Source organism: Lissotriton vulgaris, chromosome 5, assembly GCF_964263255.1.
Source record: "Lissotriton vulgaris chromosome 5, aLisVul1.2, whole genome shotgun sequence".
Taxonomy (NCBI): Eukaryota; Metazoa; Chordata; class Amphibia; order Caudata; family Salamandridae; genus Lissotriton; species Lissotriton vulgaris.
Window position 1 is genome coordinate 1891983388 of NC_141693.1, and position 19898 is coordinate 1892003285.

The 19898-nt window shown below is 49.1% G+C and overlaps 1 protein-coding gene across 1 annotated transcript in view; it reads left to right on the forward strand.

Moving 5' to 3' along the window:
* LOC147717639 (E3 ubiquitin-protein ligase TRIM39-like) overlaps nt 1-19898 on the forward strand; it is a 548063-nt gene that overhangs the window by 406427 nt on the left and 121738 nt on the right. The window contains exon 7 of the mRNA XM_086924433.1: nt 7578-7604. Coding sequence (XP_086780559.1) covers nt 7578-7604 — 27 coding nt within the window. The remainder of the gene's footprint in view (nt 1-7577; nt 7605-19898) is intronic.

Below are 19898 nucleotides of genomic sequence, written 5' to 3' on the forward strand. Positions count from 1 at the left end.
AATCTACACCCCACAGATTGCAGACCTTATCAAAATCCAAAAATAAAATTAACAATTGGTATAACTTAAAAACGGTAACTGCAGTACACCCCGATGAACCACGATATACTGATGAGGATGATTAGAACAGAATTGAAACATTGAATTCAATTAAAAGGAAGACAATTTTTGAAATCATTTTAGAACAACCTCTTAACTTAAAATTCCACCTGGCCATAGTCATTTCTGAATCAGTCCAAAACCACACAGATCTGTTGTACTTGTTACAATGTGCCAGGTTCATCAGGTATGAGGATGACTGATGATAAATGAAGTTTCACAAAAGGCACAACATCCGCATGCCAACATCTATGGTTAGTACACAACCTATGTCACTGCCCAACCCTTGCACAGGATCATCCCTCATTAGACTACAAATGACACGAATCACAGCAGTTTGCAATATCTCAAGCCTTGGCAGCAGCACGCTGATGACAGTGCTAACATCTAGCAGTAAACACTGCTTGTACTAGCACTGTTTGTCACCCTGGGACGACGACTATCCAGTTAGCGGTATCAGATGTAGATAAAATGTGCAGCTTTAAACCCTACTTGAATCTGTGTTTCAAAGGGTGAGTGATCATCAAACTGAGAGCGTGTATCTTGGAGAACAGTAATGATAGGAGTGAGAGAGCGGCCCTGGAAGGCGGGTGAAATAAAAGGAAGATATTCCTGCTACACTCCAACACCAGAATCCCAAAGTCATCACACTTTAGATATAACCACTGATCTTCCACCCAAGCATTGGTTGCTGTTTGCCAGTCTAATACCTGGGCGTCATCTTGAGAGTGTGCATGATATACCACTAAGCATGCCCGTGAGCAGTCAAGACTAATTAAACCTGAAGAAGAAATGGGAAAGTTTAGAACCTTTACGGACTCAACAACTGAGCGCGACCACTGGAGCTGTAAATTGCCCACATGCACCTTAGCCTAGTAAGAAAGACAAAATCTTGTGCATACCGACTACTAATTCCGAAACCCCAGTTGGTTTCTGATGGCTTGGTAGAACTACAGCGACATGTGCTTGATCTCAAAGTCACTGGTTCAAATTCTTGCAATCCCACTCTGCCTTTTATCCTTGCGAGGTCAAGAAAATGAATACATCGAATTGGGTGACAATAAACATCTGCTATGCAGCAACAAGATTCTTTTCTGGGTGAACATGCACTACAAATATTCATCTGTGTAAGGCTGTTGATATCACTGTGTAATATTCTCTTCCATTGCTTCGGTCTCCAGTAGCAGTATTAACATTGGCCTGATGTTTGCTGGGTTCGAATGGTCTTTTTTTAGTAAAATGAGAGTGTAACACCTTGTTCTATCTCCCTTGGATGAGTGCATCTCTTTACAGAGGCATTAATCATATAAAATAAAACCTCAACAAAAAGACCTTTTTTTTTTAATCAATGTATGTGGTTAGATAGATGTTCTTGAGCCCGAGAAATGTATGGAAAGCTGCAAGAATTCATTACAGCTCAAGCGTGGCACAGAAGAGAAGGGTTCAGGATGTGCATAATTATCTGTGGCTATATTTCAACAGCTGTAAATAATGTGGCCCGACTTAGAGCACTACAGTGAGTTAGAGACAATAGACAAAATATTAGTGTTAGGAAAAGACGGCTCTCAATACACTCGGCAGTCTAAGTGCCCAGGTGTCTTTACCATTGATTCAAGCGATCACAAGAAAAACGCACCATCTGTCATAAGGACTATAGGAGTGCGGTAACTATTTCACTATTCAATTTATTGAGAAAAAGTGTACTACGTTTCTCAACGCCCAGCTTGATAAAATACGGTATTATGATGCATTTAGCACAACCCATTGAATTCAAAATTGGGACATGTATTTAAAATTAGGAAACGCATCCGGACACGGGGACAGTCTCTGAAAACCGGGACTGTCTTGGGAAATCTGGGACGTCTGGTCACCCTAGCTTCATGCCGCACTGCCGGTTCTAAGCATTGAAGAAACAGGCCCTTCTATTCTCTTTTCGGTACGCATTTAACCAACATCACAAGGCTGAGCTGGCCTTGCTAGCTTCTTGACCTGCAGATCACTACAATTGTTACTGCTAACCGTTCATCTCACTGAGCCATCTGCCATATTCTGAAGAATGGTTGAAGTGGGGAAGGTATATTTAGTAGGCCGAGCCCTACATATGGGGTAAGAACCGTGGTGTTTTCCGCAGAGCTGTCCCAAGGGTTGTCATCAACAGTGAGATGATAGATCACTCTGTCTGTGGGGGCACTTCGAGTACTAGGTGAGACAACATCCCTTGGTTCACCCTTAACCTTTTACAGTTGTTTCATACTGTATGTGTCCCACTTCTGCCTGGGCATGCTGTCCTTAGCACAACCAAGACAAGACACGAGAAGCCATACTGGGAGAAGCCGTAAAGCACATGGGGTTTCAAATATGAGTGCACCTGCAGACAGAGATGTTCCTGCAGTTAACATCCAAAGTTAGTGACAACTGCCACAACGTCACAGAAGTCAGCAAGAGTTGTCAGAAAAGTCTGTTTTGCACAAAGTCTTCCTAAAGGAGCTTTACACTGCGTATAGAGTTCCAAATGGGTAACAGTGAATACTAGAAACCTTGTTAACCATGGTGTTCTGAGCGACATCAATTAAACAGAGAACAAAGCTCGAGTTGACTATTATGTCACTCAGAAGAACCACAAAGTGAAGAGCATCCCTGTTGTACTCTGTAAGCTGTTTATAATATGGCAATATGTATGGACAACCCAAACCATCTACCCCTACATTCAGCAGCTATAGAGGGTTAGAGGCCTTATTGAGGAGCTATACACACAATGGCTTCCCCATGCGTCAGCTCCTTGTCCCATGGTAAACCTGGTGTCTAGTCACCCAACCCACTTCCTTCTGGTCGTCACTCTCCCCACCCCCTAAACAAAATAATATCTGGCATCCTCCACCCCATACCACCCTCAGTTTTGGCCTAGCCCCCAATGACTAAAAAAAGTCCAGTGTGTTTTGCTACTCTCCCACACCACCCTTTCCATTTACCATCCCACCCCACCCAAATTAAAAAATATGATTTCTTGTCAACCAATCCACGTTTTTAATAATCTGCCCTTTCCACCCAAATATATCAATATAATTCCTAGTTTCCTGTTATTCGACACTCTCTCTGCCATCATTCTTCTTCCCCACCTAAATCTGTGCTCTCTGCTCTCCAATCTCTGATTTTATTTCTTCTTGCTTTTCGTATTTTATTTATTTTTGTAATGAGTCATTTTGTTATTTTTTTTCGTCATAAGTATACAAGGGAAGTGGTTATTACTTTTATATTTTTTAATTCGTATGTGTGCAAAAAAAATTGCAGGTTCGATAAGGCCAGGCACATTGGCTTTTCCGGTGCTTGTTTACATAAAGTGAGGATAAATGCAGTTTTGCAATAATCTTATTGTTTAGCGTAGATCTCGGTGAGGTAGAACTCACTAAATGTAAATAAGTCTGCTGTCCTTACTCCAGCAGAAATGGTCAAGCTCGAAATGAGCACGAAATAAGTGATTATTTAAATTTGGAAGACATGAACGCGAGGAAGTATGCATCCACACTTAATATTAAAACAAATTAGAGGAAATACAAAACAGACTTCATCATGTAGTCGGCATCCAAGCGCTCTGCGGAAAGTAGTTGAGGCAAAAACAAGCGAGAGGAGCTTTATGTTAATGAAAGTGGGGCAGTAACACAACCTCGAAAGTCGAGTGATTTAAAAAAAAAAATACTTTTGCAGTTTTATGTGGTGGCGTGAACCCGACCCAAAGGGTATTGGGGCGCTTTTCATTAGCACCAGCTACATTACACAAGGACGCATTCCTTTTTTGGTAGGTACGGGGAGATTAAGTGATTTGCCCAGAATCACAGGATGTTGAGCCGACGCCGAGGATGGAACTTGAATCTCAATCCAAAGTCGGCGGCTCTGGTCGTTACGTCACATCCTCCTTCATTTTTAACTCTGTATGACTTTCCATTTTACCAGTGAATACCGGAGCCGGGTGCAAAGGGCTCTGGGGATTTCAGGTACTTGCCGAGTAGTTAATCCAGGCCGTGTTTTCCTGGTATTCGAAAACGGGCCGTCCTAAATTTGTAATAGGAGATGTAGTTCCGCGTGTTCCCAAATGCCAAGAAAAATAATAAACACAATCCGGTGAGTAACTTAAACATGAATGTGGGAAACTTGAACACTTCAAATGCCATCGAGAGACAAAAACATGTTGTATGCGATATTATTCATAAACTTAGTTACTAATAAGTCCACGTGGAGTGTGTAGCTGATCCAGTCAAGTATATTTTCCTTAGCTTTTTAGATTTTGTAGCTCTCTCTTATCTCGAGATAAAATCAGGGCATCAAATCCATGAATGTGAAGAACAGGCTTGGAGTGGGTGGCGTACTCCTGCATGAAAGAGAGGAGAGGAGATGTGGCGTTTCCAGAGCTGCCGACTGTGGGACAGGGAACCGGTTTCAAGTCTCGGTCCAACAAAAACCTGTGATTCTGGGCTAATGACTTGATTTCCCCAGGTTTAACAAAACACACATAATGCGACCTTGCCTAATGTGACCGCTGCTCGGTTAAAGCTTTCTGATACCGATACAAGTTTGTGTTATATAAAACTGCAAAAAAATATGGCGTAATTTTAGAGCTCTATAAGTGAGCCCGATCAAACCCTGCTGAGGGTCACAACGCCAGTAACGCTTCATAAAACGGTTTCGTTATACTTTGCTGAGGTGGCTCGCTCACCTTGGATATTCGAGCAGTACAATAAACTAGCAGGGTTTGTCTGAACCCGGCACAGGAGATCCCTCTTCAGTGAAGAGCTGGGATACTCTGATAAAAGAAAAACACGAGGGTGTTTGTGTTTGTTGTGCTTGCTAATAGAGCACGTTACAGGGGGAGGGGCACTACTATTTACTATTATACTTCTTCGACCTGTCATAAATACTGCAGTGGTCTCTCTGCGGAGGGGTGAGGCCTTTACTTCGTGCCCGCAGAACGCCTCACTGCCTGGCTGCCCTAGGAAGCAGCGTTTCCCACATGACTGCCCGGTGCTGTATAATCAGCATGTTGTTTAATTTATTTATACTCTCACTAGTAGTCACTCACCAAACGCTGCAGACAGTACTGTCTCCACTGACTCCACACGAGCAGCATCAGCACACGAGTCGACTCGAGTCCACACAGTCACAACCACGAGGCGAGTCGGACTAGTAGACAGCAGGTAGACAGTGAGTAGTAGTGATTGAAGAACCGTTACCAGCGCCGCGCGCCAATGGCCAATCACTGCATGACTACAAGAAGTCAGATACAGTGATTGGCCATTGTGAACTGCGGCTGAGCCACCCACGCGCGGCATCCAATATGGATTGCCCCTGCTCTGCGGAACGGTGACCAGCCAATCCTGGCGCTGCTGCAGCGCCAGGATTGGCTTGGATGGCACACGAAATGCTCGCCCTGTCGCCCTTTTAACTCCAGGGCTGCGCCGCATGCGAATAAACATGCACCCCACCATGTCACTATGTGGGGCACCTTAATATGCGCATGCTCGGGCAAGTTTCTGCCCTAAGCTGTTATGCGCGTTCTTCTTCTGACTCGTCGTGACGTCTCGACGGCGACGCCTGTCAATCACTGACACTGCAGCCCCGCAGCCCGCCCCCCTGCGCACTCCCGTTTCAGTCGGGTACTGCCCGGCGGCGCATGAGAAGTCAGGAAGTAACTGCAAGTTGTTGTTGGGACATTTATTTTAATTATTTACTGGCAGCCGCGGGTCCGTGGGCTGGTGGGGCTACGCCCCTACGCCCCAATGGACGCACCACTGCTGCATTGTATCCCATCTCTATAAGTCATGCGTTGCTGCTATGCAGGTCAATGAGGATAAAATATGCAAAGCTTGGGAGGAGGATTTGGGTGGTTCGATTTCAGACGAACAATGGGATCCCTGCTGTGTGGTCACCAGCAAGATCTCCCTCAACAGCAGACACAAATTGCTCCACTTTAAGTTTCTGCATAGGATGTACATTACCCCGGCCAGACTGCATAGAATAGACCCTACTAGGACACATCGCTGCACCAGTTGCCACGCCTCGCATGCCGATTTCGCCCACCTGGCTTGGACTTGTCCGAACCTACAAGCATATTGGGTGGACATTCATGGGATGGTGAGTGATATGGTCAAGGTCCCTATGACCCCGTTGCCTGAGATTGCGTTGCTGGGATACGTTACCAAGTTCCCACAGGTTATACGCAGATTTATCGCTATTAGTTTGCTCCTGGCCAAAAGAGAGGTCTCGATCCACTGGGGTGGCAAGACGACGCCCTCAGTGAAAGGATGGCTAAGGAGTATGGCATCTTGCTCTACGAACAGTGATATGTATGCACCAACACTCCAGACCCAAAGATATTTGGGATCCCTTCAGGGCGTACTTGCAAGTCCAGTAACTGACCCCTCCACACAAGCAGATCATGGAATAGTTCCTGTCGGAGTGGGCTAGATTGTTACACTGTGTAGGACACGTCCCGCCTCTCTGGTGGTGTTTTAATTCTGTTATTGCTACTACGATATGTTCAGCCCTTGTGTGGGTATCTCGCTTTTGTTCAATATGTGATCGTAATGGCTTACGTTTTAACGTATGGGGGATTTGAGGAACTTGTTTTGGGGCGGCATGTACACACCACAAAGTTGTTGAAAGTGTCTAGGGAAATATATATTTGACCTACTTGTGCTTATCAAATTGTTCTTTTCCGATTCCCAGTCCTCTACTGTATCTGTAACTAAAATGCTAAATAATGTTAAAAAAAAAAAATCTACTCCCGGCAGGGTGCAGGGAGAGTCATTTTATATTTGCTGTTAACTAGGATTGATCCCGGATAATGGGGACTACCATGCGTAGACTCTTTAGAGAGTATCCGATATCTTGGCCCTGCTACCCCTGCCCCGATGCTCCTGGTTTCCATAGCTGTCTCCCCCAATGAATCTCTCTGGTAATTAATTTGAGTAAAAATAGAGTTTTTTTGCACCAATGTTTGCAAAATAATCTCTCCAGTCTAAACTATCACAGCCTAAACACTGAACCTGAACTACACATGCCTACATTAATGGGCAGTGCCCCGTTATTTTTGAGATTTACATGAGGACTGCCATCTTGATGCGTGTAACCATATGAAGATAAGATGTATGTCAGCCTACATTGGGGCATCTCTGTTTTACACTGGAAGCGTCCATATTTTATCAGTTGACATAAAAGCAGAATTGCCCACCTTCTAATACAGGTAACATTCGAATGAGGAACAAGCATGCTTTAGATTAGGTTATCTTTATGGATTAATTTGAATTGGGATTTGATTAAGAGATGATGAACTTTTGGAGCTGAAGTATGGTATAGGGGTAAGGGTATTTGCCCTTTTTGATGGTTAAAATATACCTTTTTTTATTGCAATTTCTAATTCAAGATCTAAACTTGTATATTTGCTATTTCTGCTTTTCACAGTTTGTCTTTTTTATGTTTTTGTCTAGAGTGGAGATGGGCCCGCAGCTTTGCAGGTAACTAAAGATGTCCCTTTTTTTCATTCCTTGCTTCTTACTTCTTTTTCATTTCTTCATTTTATTGTAACTATTTCCAATTATCTGTACCCCAGAGCCTCGCTGTGCACAATCTTTTGATATCATTCCTATATTAACAATATGGTGCATGTCACAGGGTCTCTGCTGTAAGATACATGTGCTCGTTTTTCCTGTTCTTGTATCGTTCAAGCTTTGGCAATAGGCCGCAAAACAACCTAGAGCAGCCCTTCAGGAGAGAACAAATTATCTGTACTACTGCTGACATCTGCACAACTACTGGAGTCTGCAGCTTTGCTGGGTTCTGCCCCGATGCTAGGGTCCTTGACACTGCTGATGCTCGTTTCTCTGCAGGGTGCTGCATGACATCTAGGGTCTGTAGCACTTCTGGGATTTGTAGTGCTGCTGTGGTCTACACCACTACTGGGGTCTGCAGGACCGTCAGGATCTGCACTGCTGATGGACTTTGCATCACTATGGCGGTCTGCTCCACTACTAGGGTCTTTAGCTCTGCTTTTGCTGTAGAGTTGCTGGAATCTGTTGTGCTGCTGGGATATATACCACTGCTGGGGTCTGCACGGATGCTGGGATCTGCAGTGGTGACTGGCACATGAAACTCCTGGAGAAACACAGCTATTCAGTAGCCATCTAAACTGAGCCTTACCCTCTATATACCCTTCATGTAGGACCCCTGGGCTGGATATCCAGACATTTTGGCTAGTGTTATTTTTTTGAGTAGGCATCTAGCTTGCCACTTGCCTGTGTCCCCAGTTCCTTCTTGTTCCAGCCTGATCCAGTTGCCGCAGTTTGACCAAGTGACACAGCAGCTGTCCAGGTTTTCCTGCCTACTATTCTTACCGCCAACAAAAGCCTCGCCCAACTCAGAACCTACTTAATGCAGGCTGAAGCGTGACCACACAGCGTGCGTGCCAAAGGTGAGGCCGTCTGTGCCAATCTATGCCTGGACTGCACCCAGCGCCACAACCCCTGGCCCTCCCACCCCCTGCTTCAAACATAACTCCAACAAAACAAAAGTACTGATCTTCAGAAAAGACACACCAGCTTGAGACCACAACTTGTGGCCCGCATCATCCTAGACTACCAACTAACCATGAAACGTCAAGTAAACACAGTTGCCTCCTCATGCTTCCACAGCCTGTGCATGCTCCACAGACTCTTCAGATGGATCCCTATCAACACCAGAAAGATATGCACACAGGCCCTCGTCACCATCCGCCTCGACTATGGTAACGCTCTCTAAGCTGGAATTTCCAACAGACTCCTGAAGGGACTCCACCCCATACAGAACACTGCAGCCACACTTATCCTTGACCTCCCAAAACAGAGCCACATCACCAATCACCTCAGAGACCTTCACTGACTTCCCATGCAGAAGAGACGCCAGTTCAAGATTTTCACGCATGCATACACGGCTCTACACAACCTAGCACCTTCCTACATCAACCAACGACTAAACTTCCACCTGCCCGCAAGACGCCTGCACTCTGCTTCACTTGCCCTCGCACACACCATTGCTGCCGCAAAGGATGAAGCTCCTTCTCCTATATGTGGCCAAAACCTGGAACAACCTGCCTCATAACCTCCGAACATCTTTCTCCCTGGCAAATTCAGAAAGCAACTGGATCTTCAACAGAGACGTGGCATCGTCAGCGGCCGGATACCCTAGGGGTGACACTGCAGTTATCCAAATACTGATTGATTGATTGATTGATACACTATTGCGGAGCTCTACACTACCATCCCGAAGATCCACGCTCCATCTTAGGACCTTTCACCTGCACTCACCTGCCACAGCACACACACTAGCCCACCGACCTGCCCCACGCCAAACACACCACAGACGCCACTTGAACAAAAACACCAACTCACATGCGCCCTTCTCAACACATGCTTAATATATCTCCACCATCACACCCGGTGTCCTCTTTCTCACTGAGACCTGGCTCAACCTCTTTTCCGCGACAGACATTTCCACTGCATCACTCAATTGATACAAGATCACCCATGCTTTAACTAGCCTGGCGGATGGATCACCATCATACCCAAGGAATCCATTTATCCAGTGCACCACCACAAATGACAACATCCCACCCCAGCCATATAGCACCTCAGCTTTTTGCTTCAAACTGACAGCAAAACCAGAATCAGGGGCACCCTTGCTACTGTCCTCCAGGACCACGTCCAGCCTTCTGCAACTTCATCGCCCCCCTTGCCATAGACCCCAACAACCATATTTTCATCTGTGACCTCACCTTCCATCTTGATGACCACAATGACTTCAACACTACCAATCTCCTCGACAGCATGAGCAACATCGGACGCGCCCACAACCCCATGCACACCGCAGGCCACACACTAGACCCCATCTTCTTCTACAGCGAACACATCAGATAGAGCCACACCACTGAACTCACCTGGACCGACCACTCCATCGTCCACTTCAACATCACCAGCTCACAGATCTCTGTCCCCAGTATGTCCAATTTCCCCCATCGCAGTTGGAGCAAAGTCTTAAAGGACACATGGATCGAAACCCTCAACACTATCCACTCCATTTCTTCCATTAACCTAGATCAGAGCGTCAGAAGCGTTAACAATTGAATCAACAACTGCACGGCAGCGTCACTTCCATCAGCAACAACACCTACATAAGGTCCACCAAGCATGCTAGCTGGTAAACTAAAGACCTCAGAGCCACTAATCCATACTGTAAACAACTGGAAAGGAAATGGCGCATCAGCAAGGACACAACCGACAAGACCACCTTTAAGACAGCCCTCAACCTCGATCACAGACAGTTGAGAGAATTGAAGAAAAAGGCCTTAGCCTCACGCAGCAAATCAAGCTCCATTAACAGCAAAGTACTCTTCAACCTCATCAAAGAATTATCCAATCCCTCAGCTGCAACAAACAACAATACCCCTTAACAGGAAATCTGTGGCAAACGTCTTACACGGCAAGTTCACCAAAATCTGCAGACACTACAAACTCCAACCCGAGGCTTTTCAAGCAACACAACGACCTTGCTACCACCACAGACAGTCCACTAACCGAATGGAGCTAGCTCATCCTACAGAACTCCCCCTCCATCAAGAACTCGATCCACTCAGGTGCCCCAACCGACCCATGCCCTCACAACATCTTCAACCTAGACTAAGCCAGAATCATCCTCATACTCTGCACCTTATTAAACACTTCAATTGCCATCTTCCTATAGGGCTGGAAATACACAGAAGGCATTGCCCTACTAGTGAAGCCATCGGCAGACCCCAGCAAACTCAATCACTACCGACTGATCTCCCTGCTTCCGTTCCTAACCAAAGTATTAGAAAAAGACATCAACCAACAACTACCCTCACATCTGGAAAGGAACCTCCTACTCAACTCCTCCCATTCCAGATTCCATAGCAATGAATTAGCCCCCATAGTGGCTACAGATGACATCCGAGCCCTCCTCGAATTAGAAGGGACTGTGGCTCTGATCCTCTTAGACCTCTCAGAAGCCTTTGAAACGGTCTCCTACCATACACTCAGATCAAGGCTACCCAACATAGGCATACAAGGAGCTGCTCTCAGATGGATCGCCTCTTTCCCACCAGAAGAACACAGAAGGTCCGCCTTCCCCCTCCAAACCCAAGGAAATCATATGTGGAGTAGCCCCAAGTATCCTCACTCAGCACCACCCTGCTAAACACTCATATGACACAGCTGGCCAGCATCGCCAAAACCCACAGACTCAACATCATATCCTACACCAACAAGACACAACTTATCCTCACTCTCCGAAGACACCACCTTGACCAACTTCCACAAGTACATGACAGAGGTTGCCAGCTGGATGGAGGACAACTGCCTGAAGCTCAACACAGACAAGACAGAAGTGCTGATCTTCGGAAACAAAAGCTCCCCATGGGAAACTTCCTGGGGGCCCTCAGAACTCAGACCTACTCCTTCCACCACTAACCAATCTAGGAATGTATCGTTCTGGACAACAAGATAACCATGCCGACTTAGGTCAACTCCGTCTCCTCCTACTGCTTCTTCATCCACTGCATGCTTTGTAAGATATTCAAATGGCTACCCCAAACTCAGTATGCACCATCACCTAGGCTGTCACCTCCAGCTGACTGGACTATGGCAGCAGGCTCTACCAGGGATCACCGCTCACCTTCTCAAAATGACTACAGAAAATACAGAACACCGCAGTCAGACTCGTCCTGGATCTCTGTAGATGAACACAAACTGGCTCCCTGTACAGAAACAATACCTGTTCAGGCTCCTGAACACACACACAAAGCCCTACAGAACTGCCGACCTGCCTCCTTCAACCACAGCCTAAACTTCCATCAGCCCATCAGACACCCCTGCTTCCCTTTCTCCGACCCTCACCCCTGCATCCGGAGCGAAGACATGGAACAAACTACCCTTTCAGCTTTGGACCTCCCCATCTCTTCCAGAGTTCCAAAGGTCCCTAAAGTCCTGGTTACTCAGCTAATTAACTAGACCCTGCCAGTGCCTGGATGCCCTCACGGGTGACGAGAAGCGATCTGCAAATCTTCTGATTGGTTGATTGAAAGTCTATGGAGGTAAGTTAAGGCAATGCTTGGTGGCAACAATTATTTCCACTGTCTTATGAAAGCGGGTATCTGGAGGTGGTAATGTGTAACAAGTATGTTTAAGCATATGCGCTTGTGGCATTTTGTTCTAGTGAAGTGTACTGTTGCTGTAACGTGATGACCTTATAAGAAAGTAGCTGCCCTCGCCACACAACTCTGTCTGGTAGCGGTTGCCCCCTGACCTTTCCAGGTCCCAGGTTCGAGGCCTTCATCCACCCACAGGGACCCGCCTGTGCCTCATCCCTGGTGGTCCAGTGGGGAGCATCTCTGCTCTGCTGCTGCTCCACCCTCTGTCTCTCTGCTTTCTGCCTTTTCTCCTCTGATCTCTTTTTTCCTCCTTCCATCTTTTCTGCTTTTCTGTCACTTTCTGCACTTTTCTGGGTACTGTATTTCACTTACTGCACTTTTTCACATTTGCGCTATTTCCTCACTGTATTCCTGCTGCTGCTAGCATCCTGCGGCCCGCCTCCCTCCAGCGCCACATTCCTGCTTCCCGCCTTTCCCGCTTCCCGCTGTCTACCCCTCCCCCTCATGCTACTTGATGGCAGCCGCTGGGGTGCCAAAGGCAAGTCCATCTGCACCCATCTATGCCTAGACTGCACCCAGCGCCTCAGACCCTTGTCCTCAGGCCATCCACTGCTACCACACCAACACCCTCCACGTCCTCTATATCGGATGCCACTCCACCTGCCCCTTGCATCACCAAAGAACACCCAAGGCCCGTTCACCTGCAACGCCTACACCTTCTCCGGCCTCCGCACACCAGACCTACTGTCTGCACGACACAAAAAAATGGGACCCGACCACCTCAGATGTATCATACTCAACACACACTCCCTCAAAAGATACTCCATGGAGATCTGGGACCTACTTGACTCCACCTCCCCCGCCTTCTTCACAGAAACCTGGATGAAATCCAGCTCAGCCCGGTTATCGCAACTGCCATCCCCGACGGCTACATAATCATCCACAAGGACCGGGAGGAGGCAGCGCCATCGTGCAAAAAGACACCCTCCGCCTCACAACCAGCCCTGACGACCACTCACTTGACATTGAGCACCTCCACTTCCAGATCCAGACCAACCTGAACGCCACCCTACGTGGCACCCTCGTCTACAGACCTACTGGACCCCGCACCCCCTTCAGCGACGCCATAAATTAATTCATTGCTCACCACGCTCTTGCCTCAACGGACTACATCCTCCTTGACGACCTCAACTTCCAACTAGACAACCTCGAAGATCACAACACCTCATCCCTACTGGAGAACCTCGTCACCGTTTGACTCGAACATCTGGTCATAATGCCAACCCACTCAGCAGGGCAAACGCTCAACCCCATCTTCTCTGCAAGCAACACAACAACATCTCCATCAACCACACCTCCGAGCCACACTGGACCGACTATCACTGCTTCCACTTCTCCTTCACCAAACCTACCGTACACCACCATGCCTACCGTGACCCTTGCAGAAGCTGGAACAAGGTCACTAAAGACCAGCTCACCACCTCCCTCAGCAAGACCCCACCACAGACATCCACGGATGCCAACACCGCAGCACGCAACCTATACTGCTGGATTTCAGACTACACCAACACACTGGCCCTGCTCAAGACACCATTAGGCAAACAGCTCTCCAAGAATGCCAGCTGGTTCTCCTTCGCCCTCCAAGAGTCCAGGCGCATCTGCAGATGGCTCGAGAAAAGATGGAGGAGCAGCAAAATCACGGCAGACCATGCAGCCTTCAAATCCGCCATCAATGCACACCACTGCCTCATCAGAAAAATAAAGAAGGCAGCCATTGAGGAACGCATCAATGACAACACACACAACAGCAAAGAACTCTTCACCATAGTCCAAGAATTCGCCAAACCCAGCACAAAGAAAACAGACATCCCCCCGTCCCAAGCCCTCTGTGACAACCTTGCTACCTTCTTCCACCGCAAGATCAAGGAGATCTACGACAGCTTTGCAACCCAAGACTCAAACCCCCCACCCCCTGCAACCACGGCATCCAATGGATACAGCGCCCAGCAGAGCTTGACCAACTCCACTACCCTAACCTCTGACAACACTCCAGGCTCATGAAGAGCATCCACTCCGGAGCCCCCTCAGATCTCTGCCCCCACCACATCTACAATGGACAGAGATGAAGGAGGTGGTCCAGTCCAGGCCCTTCTCTTGGATTCCGGTATTGTGGAGGCGTGCTCTTAGTGTGCGGTTGCAGACTGTGTTGAAAGCGGCTGACAGGTACAGGAGGATGAGGGCCACGGTTTCTCCATTGTCGAGCATGTTCCTGATGTAATCGGTGGCGGCGATGAGGGCAGTTTCGGTGCTGTGGTTTCTGTGGAACCCTGACTGGGATGGGTCCAGGATGTTGTTCTCTTCGAGGAAGCTGGTCAGTTGTATGTTGACAGCCTTTTCGATGACCTTCGCCGGGAACGGGAGCAGGGAGATGGGTCGAAAGTTCTTGAGGTCCTTGGGGTCCGCCTTGGGTTTCTTTAGTAGGGCGTTGATCTCTGCGTGTTTCCAGCTCTCCGGGAAGGTCGCTGTCTCGAAGGAGATGTTGATGGTATTCCGGAGGTGGGGTGCAATGGGGCTGCTGGCTTTGTTGTAGATGTGGTGTGGGCAGGGGTCTTCCAGGTATCCAGAGTGGACGGTGTTCATGATCTTGATGGTGTCATTGTCGTTTATGTTGGTCAAGGCACGCAGGCGGTTGGTGCGGGTAGTGGTCGTGGGAGCGGGGGTGTGGGCTGTTGCCAGGGTGGTGACGGCGTCGAAGGTGTCGTGGATGTCTGTGATCTTGCGATGGAAGACGGTGGCCAGCGATTCACACAGGTCTTGTGACGGTGGGATGTGGTTGGTGTTGGAGCTGGGGTTGGAGAGTTCCTTCACGATGCTGAAGAGCTCTTTGCTGTTTTGTGCGTTGTTGTCTGGGCGGTCTCTGAAGGCGGTCCTTTTGGCAGATCTGATGAGTTGGTAGTGTCGGCGGGTGGCGTTCCTGTGGGCTGTGTAGCTTTCCGGTGTTCTTTTGCGGGTCCAGTTTTTTTCTAGTTTTTGGCAGGTTCGCTTGGAGACCTGGAGGTCTTCGGTAAACCAGCTGGCTCTCTTTCTGGTTTGGGTGTTCAGGGGTTTCTTGAGCAGGGCGAGGGTGTTGGTGCAGTCGTTGATCAATTGTCTGAGGCTGTGGGCTGCAGCGTCTGGGTCGATTGGGTCTGCGGGTGGGTAGCTGGTCCTCGGTGATCTTGCTGCGGCAAGGCATCTGCTGGGTGCGGTGGTGGGTTTCCGGAAGGTGAAGTGGATGCAGCGGTGGTCGGTCCAGTGGAGTTTGGTGGTGCGGTCGAAGAAGACGTGTCTGCTCGCTGAGAAGATTGGGTCAAGCGTGTGGCCAGCTGAGTGTGTGGGTGCTGTGACGAGTTGTCTGAGTCCGAGGTTGCCGATCAGGGTGGAGGAGTTGGCGTCGTTGTTGTTCTCGAGGTGGAAGTTCAGGTACCCGAGGAGGATGTAGTCCGTGAAGGCGAGGGCGTGTGTGCTGACAAGGTCGGTGATGGGGTCGCAGAACTGCGGTCGGGGTCCTGGGGGTCTGTAGATGAGGGTACCTCTGAGGGTAGTGTTGGGGTCGGTGTGGAACTGGAAGTGCAGGTGTTGGGCGGTGCTGCGGGTGTCGTGGGCGTGTGTTGAGATTTTGAGAGTATTTCTGTGGACCAAGGCAATTCCTCCTCCGATTCCGTTGGTGCGGTGTTTGCGGGTGATCTTGTAGCCTTCCAGGATGGCTATGGCAATGTCAGGTGCTGAGGAGGGTGTCAGTCAGGTCTCAGTCAGGAAGGCGATGTCTGGGGCGTTGGTGTTGAATAGATCCCAGAGTTCGACGGCGTGTTTGCAGGCGGAGCGGGTGTTGAGCAGGATACATCTGAGGAAGTTGGTTTCCATGTTGGGTGGGTTGGCGGGCCGAATGCTAGTGAAGCTGCAGTTCCGGCAGGAGAAGGGTCCTTGGGTGCGTTTCGGGGCGGCCAGGCAGCAGTCCAGCGTTGAGTGCGTGGAGAGTGCTGGAGTCGTAGCGGAGGCGGGTGTCGTGGTGTGTGCGGGGGTTCCTGGCGCTGGGTGCGGTCCAGGCGCGGACGGGCTCAGACGGGCTTGCCTTAGGTGTGCCATCAGTGCGTCAGGGTCTGGCATATATGGGGAGGTAGGAGGGAGGAGCAAATGGGCAGTGGTCATTCAGAGGGGCGGGCCGCATGGGACACAGCGGTGGGGGAGACGAGTGGCACAGAAGGCAAAAATGGGGCATAGGAGGGGGAAAACAGTGGTACAGAAGGCAAAATACGGGGCACAAGGAGGGGGAAACAGTGGCACAGAAGGCAAAAAACGGTACAAAAGAGGGGGGAAACAGTGGCACAGAAGTCAAAACACGGGGCACAACGAGGGGGTAAACAGTGGCACAGAAGGCAAAAAAACGGGTCACAAGGGGGAGGAGAACTGTGGCACAGAAGGCAATAAAAACGGGGCACCAAAACGGAAGAAACACACTTACCAGAGAGACCTCAGCAGCGGCAGGGGTACACAGGCGGAGCTGTGCAGAGGGGGAGCGACCTACCTGGAGGGGTCAAGGGTCGCTCTCCTCACCGCGCAGCGGTCAGCCTATATAAGGAGGTGGGAGGGAGAAGCAGGTGGGAGGCGGGAGCAGCAAATGGGAAGTGGGCAGTCAAGGGGGTGGGGCCGCAGGGGACACAGCGGCTGGGGAAACAAGTGGCACAGAAGGCAAAAACAGGGCACAAGAGGGGGCAAAACAGTGGCACAGAAGGCAAAACACGGGGCACAAGAGGAGGCAAAAAAGTGGCACAGAAGGCCAAAAACGGGGCACAGGAGGGGCAAAACAGTGGCACAGAAAGCAAAAAACTGGTTACAAGGAGGGGCAAAACACTGTCACAGAAGGCAAAACATGGGGCACAACGAGGGAGAAAACAGTGGCACAGAAGGTAAAAAACGGGACACAAGAGGGGGAAAACAGTGGCACAGAAGGCAAAACAAGGGCCACAACGAGGGGGAAAACAGTGGCACAGAAGGCAATAAAAACGGGGCACCAAAACACAAGAAACACACTTACCAGCGAGACCTCAGCAGCGGCAGGGGCACACAGGCGGAGCTGTGCAGAGGGGGAGCGACCTACCTGGAGGGGTCAATGGGTCGCAAATTGCGACCTGCCTCATGAATATTGATGAGGCAGGTAATTTGCAACCCCAGAGGGAATCGTTAAATGTATCTAAGCCATATTAGTACATTCCCTTTTGCGAGTCACAAAAAAAATCACAATTTGCGACTCGCAAAACGGAATGGTCGTACATCTGGCCCTTAGTGCTGCTCCAGCTTCTCAGTTATTTAAAACGCCACTCAGCACGAAAAAGTGGCAAATACTTACATTAGCACTTTCAGGGCTCTATTTATTAGATACAACTCCCTTTCTCTGTAGAGCGCTCCACACACTACACTCTCTCTAGAGATCCTCTTCCTCTATCTGCACAACTGGTCATCTATTCACTACACTCCTTCAAGAGCTACTTTGCAATCCCAGTACTTCGCTGCCTGCACAGCCATTCACTGATCAGCACAGCCATCCTACTGATCATAGTACTTCAGAGACTTGTAGATCCAGTCACTGTTTAGCACTGCCCAATCCAGGAGAGGCCTTTACTCTCTGAACCTTTCTTCAGTTCACAGGCAAAGCCCCCATCTTACACAGTCTTCCATGCATAGCACAGCTATCCCTGTGCATGCAGCTCCGACCCCTGCCCAGCATTCTGCACAATTCAACATTCTTTGGACACACAGTACTTTACACGTCTCACTCTGCATATCTTTCCACTTTTTGCAGCGTAACACTTTCAGAATACCTCTCGGTTCGAGGCATGTGGGCTGCTGAATTCATATCTGTGCATAGATCGCCGCCTAGTGTTGGGCCTGGATGATTGCACATTGTTGTCCTCGAAGAGTCTTTGAAGTATCACGAGATAGGTGGCTCCTCCCCCGGACTACAGTGCGCATGGGCATCCTCTCCATCCTCAGATTGTTTTTTTCCGCCATTGGGTTCGGATGTACTTTTCTTATTCAAGTTTGGAAACTTTCTAAAGGCCAAAATGCCTTCGGGGTCGTTTCGATCGGTGCCGAGATCTTGTTCCAGTTTTCTTGAGCAGGACGTCGAAGAGAGCCGCGTGGCATTTTCGACACCGGAGGCCTGATCGTCGATGGAACGGAGCCCGTTCAAACAATGCCCCCTCTGTAACTCTAAGGACCCGCACATCGATGTACACCCGGTGTGCAACAAGTGCTTATCACTGGAGCACGACGAGAACAACTGTCTAGCTTGTGCTCGATTCAGGTCGAAGAAGACGCTTAGACTCCGACGCACAGCGAGGCAAACGATGTCGAAGCCAGCGCCCGACCCGGTGAACATCTTCGATGAAGACGGCGATGAGTTCGTCGACAGAGAGGATCCAGAACAGCAGTCGGATCCCGGTTCGGAGCATGGCTCCAAGTATTATGAGGAAGACGAAGACAACGTCGAATATGAAAACGCCGTCGAGGTAAGGGACGACGTATCCCCCATCGGAGCCGTTGATGACGACTCGAGCGATGAACCAGGCCCAACAGTGGGTACGGGGCCCGAAAAAGACACTCAAAGACTTTCAAAGGCTCAGGTCGAGGCATCGTCAGAAGGCCTTAGCCAAGATCATGAACAACATTCTATAGCCCCGCGTCAAGGCCCGGCTAAGAAAACATTGCATGAGCCATCGGTTCCACTTCTCAAAACGAAACCGAAAGCCATTGAGCCAATAACAAAACCGAAAGTGCTGAAAACAGTCTTCGAGTCGAAAACTTCGAACCCATCGGAGTCGACTAAAAAATCAAGTGTCGACGACCCTGCGAGGTCAAAAGTAAAGAGTGTCGATCCGAGGATCGGGGCGCTAAAGTCCGCCATTAAAACCAAGCACGTCGAACCGAAGAAGTCGACGCCAATGGACAGCGACACAAACAAAGGACTCCAGTCTCGGAAGGTTCTCGATCCAAAGCATCGGGTCGACAGACCACAGCTTGTCAAAGGCCTCGAGTCGAAGGCCAAAAGCGCCTCGAAGGACGTCGAGTCGAGGCAGAAGAGTGCGCCCCCGACGCCGCGAGCACCAAAGTCGGCGCACGCCCAAACAATTATTGGCGAAAAGGCAAAGTCGGTCGGGCCTACATCGACGCCGGCGCCGAAGAAGGTCAGTCTGTCTAAGGACACGATGCCACCGATAAAATTCGGACTACCACCGACTGCACGCCCCAAGGCGCTCGATCCAAAACCTGGGGTCGAAGCCCCCAAACAGGTGTCATTAGGAAAAAGGAGTCATCCTCTGGAAGAGGACGTTATGTACCAAGAGCCCTCATATGATGACCAGTACAAGTTACATATTGACTCAGAATCTGGTAAACCTACTATTTATCAGAGGAAAATCAGATCAGAAAATACTTTGGAATCATACAAAATTCCACTCAAAAAGAAAAGGGATTCTGCAACATCACCTGTCCTTTTTGAGACTGTGAGGTACTATGGCCAGGACACTTTGGCATATTCACCCACACCCACTACTGAGGATATGACGGTATGATG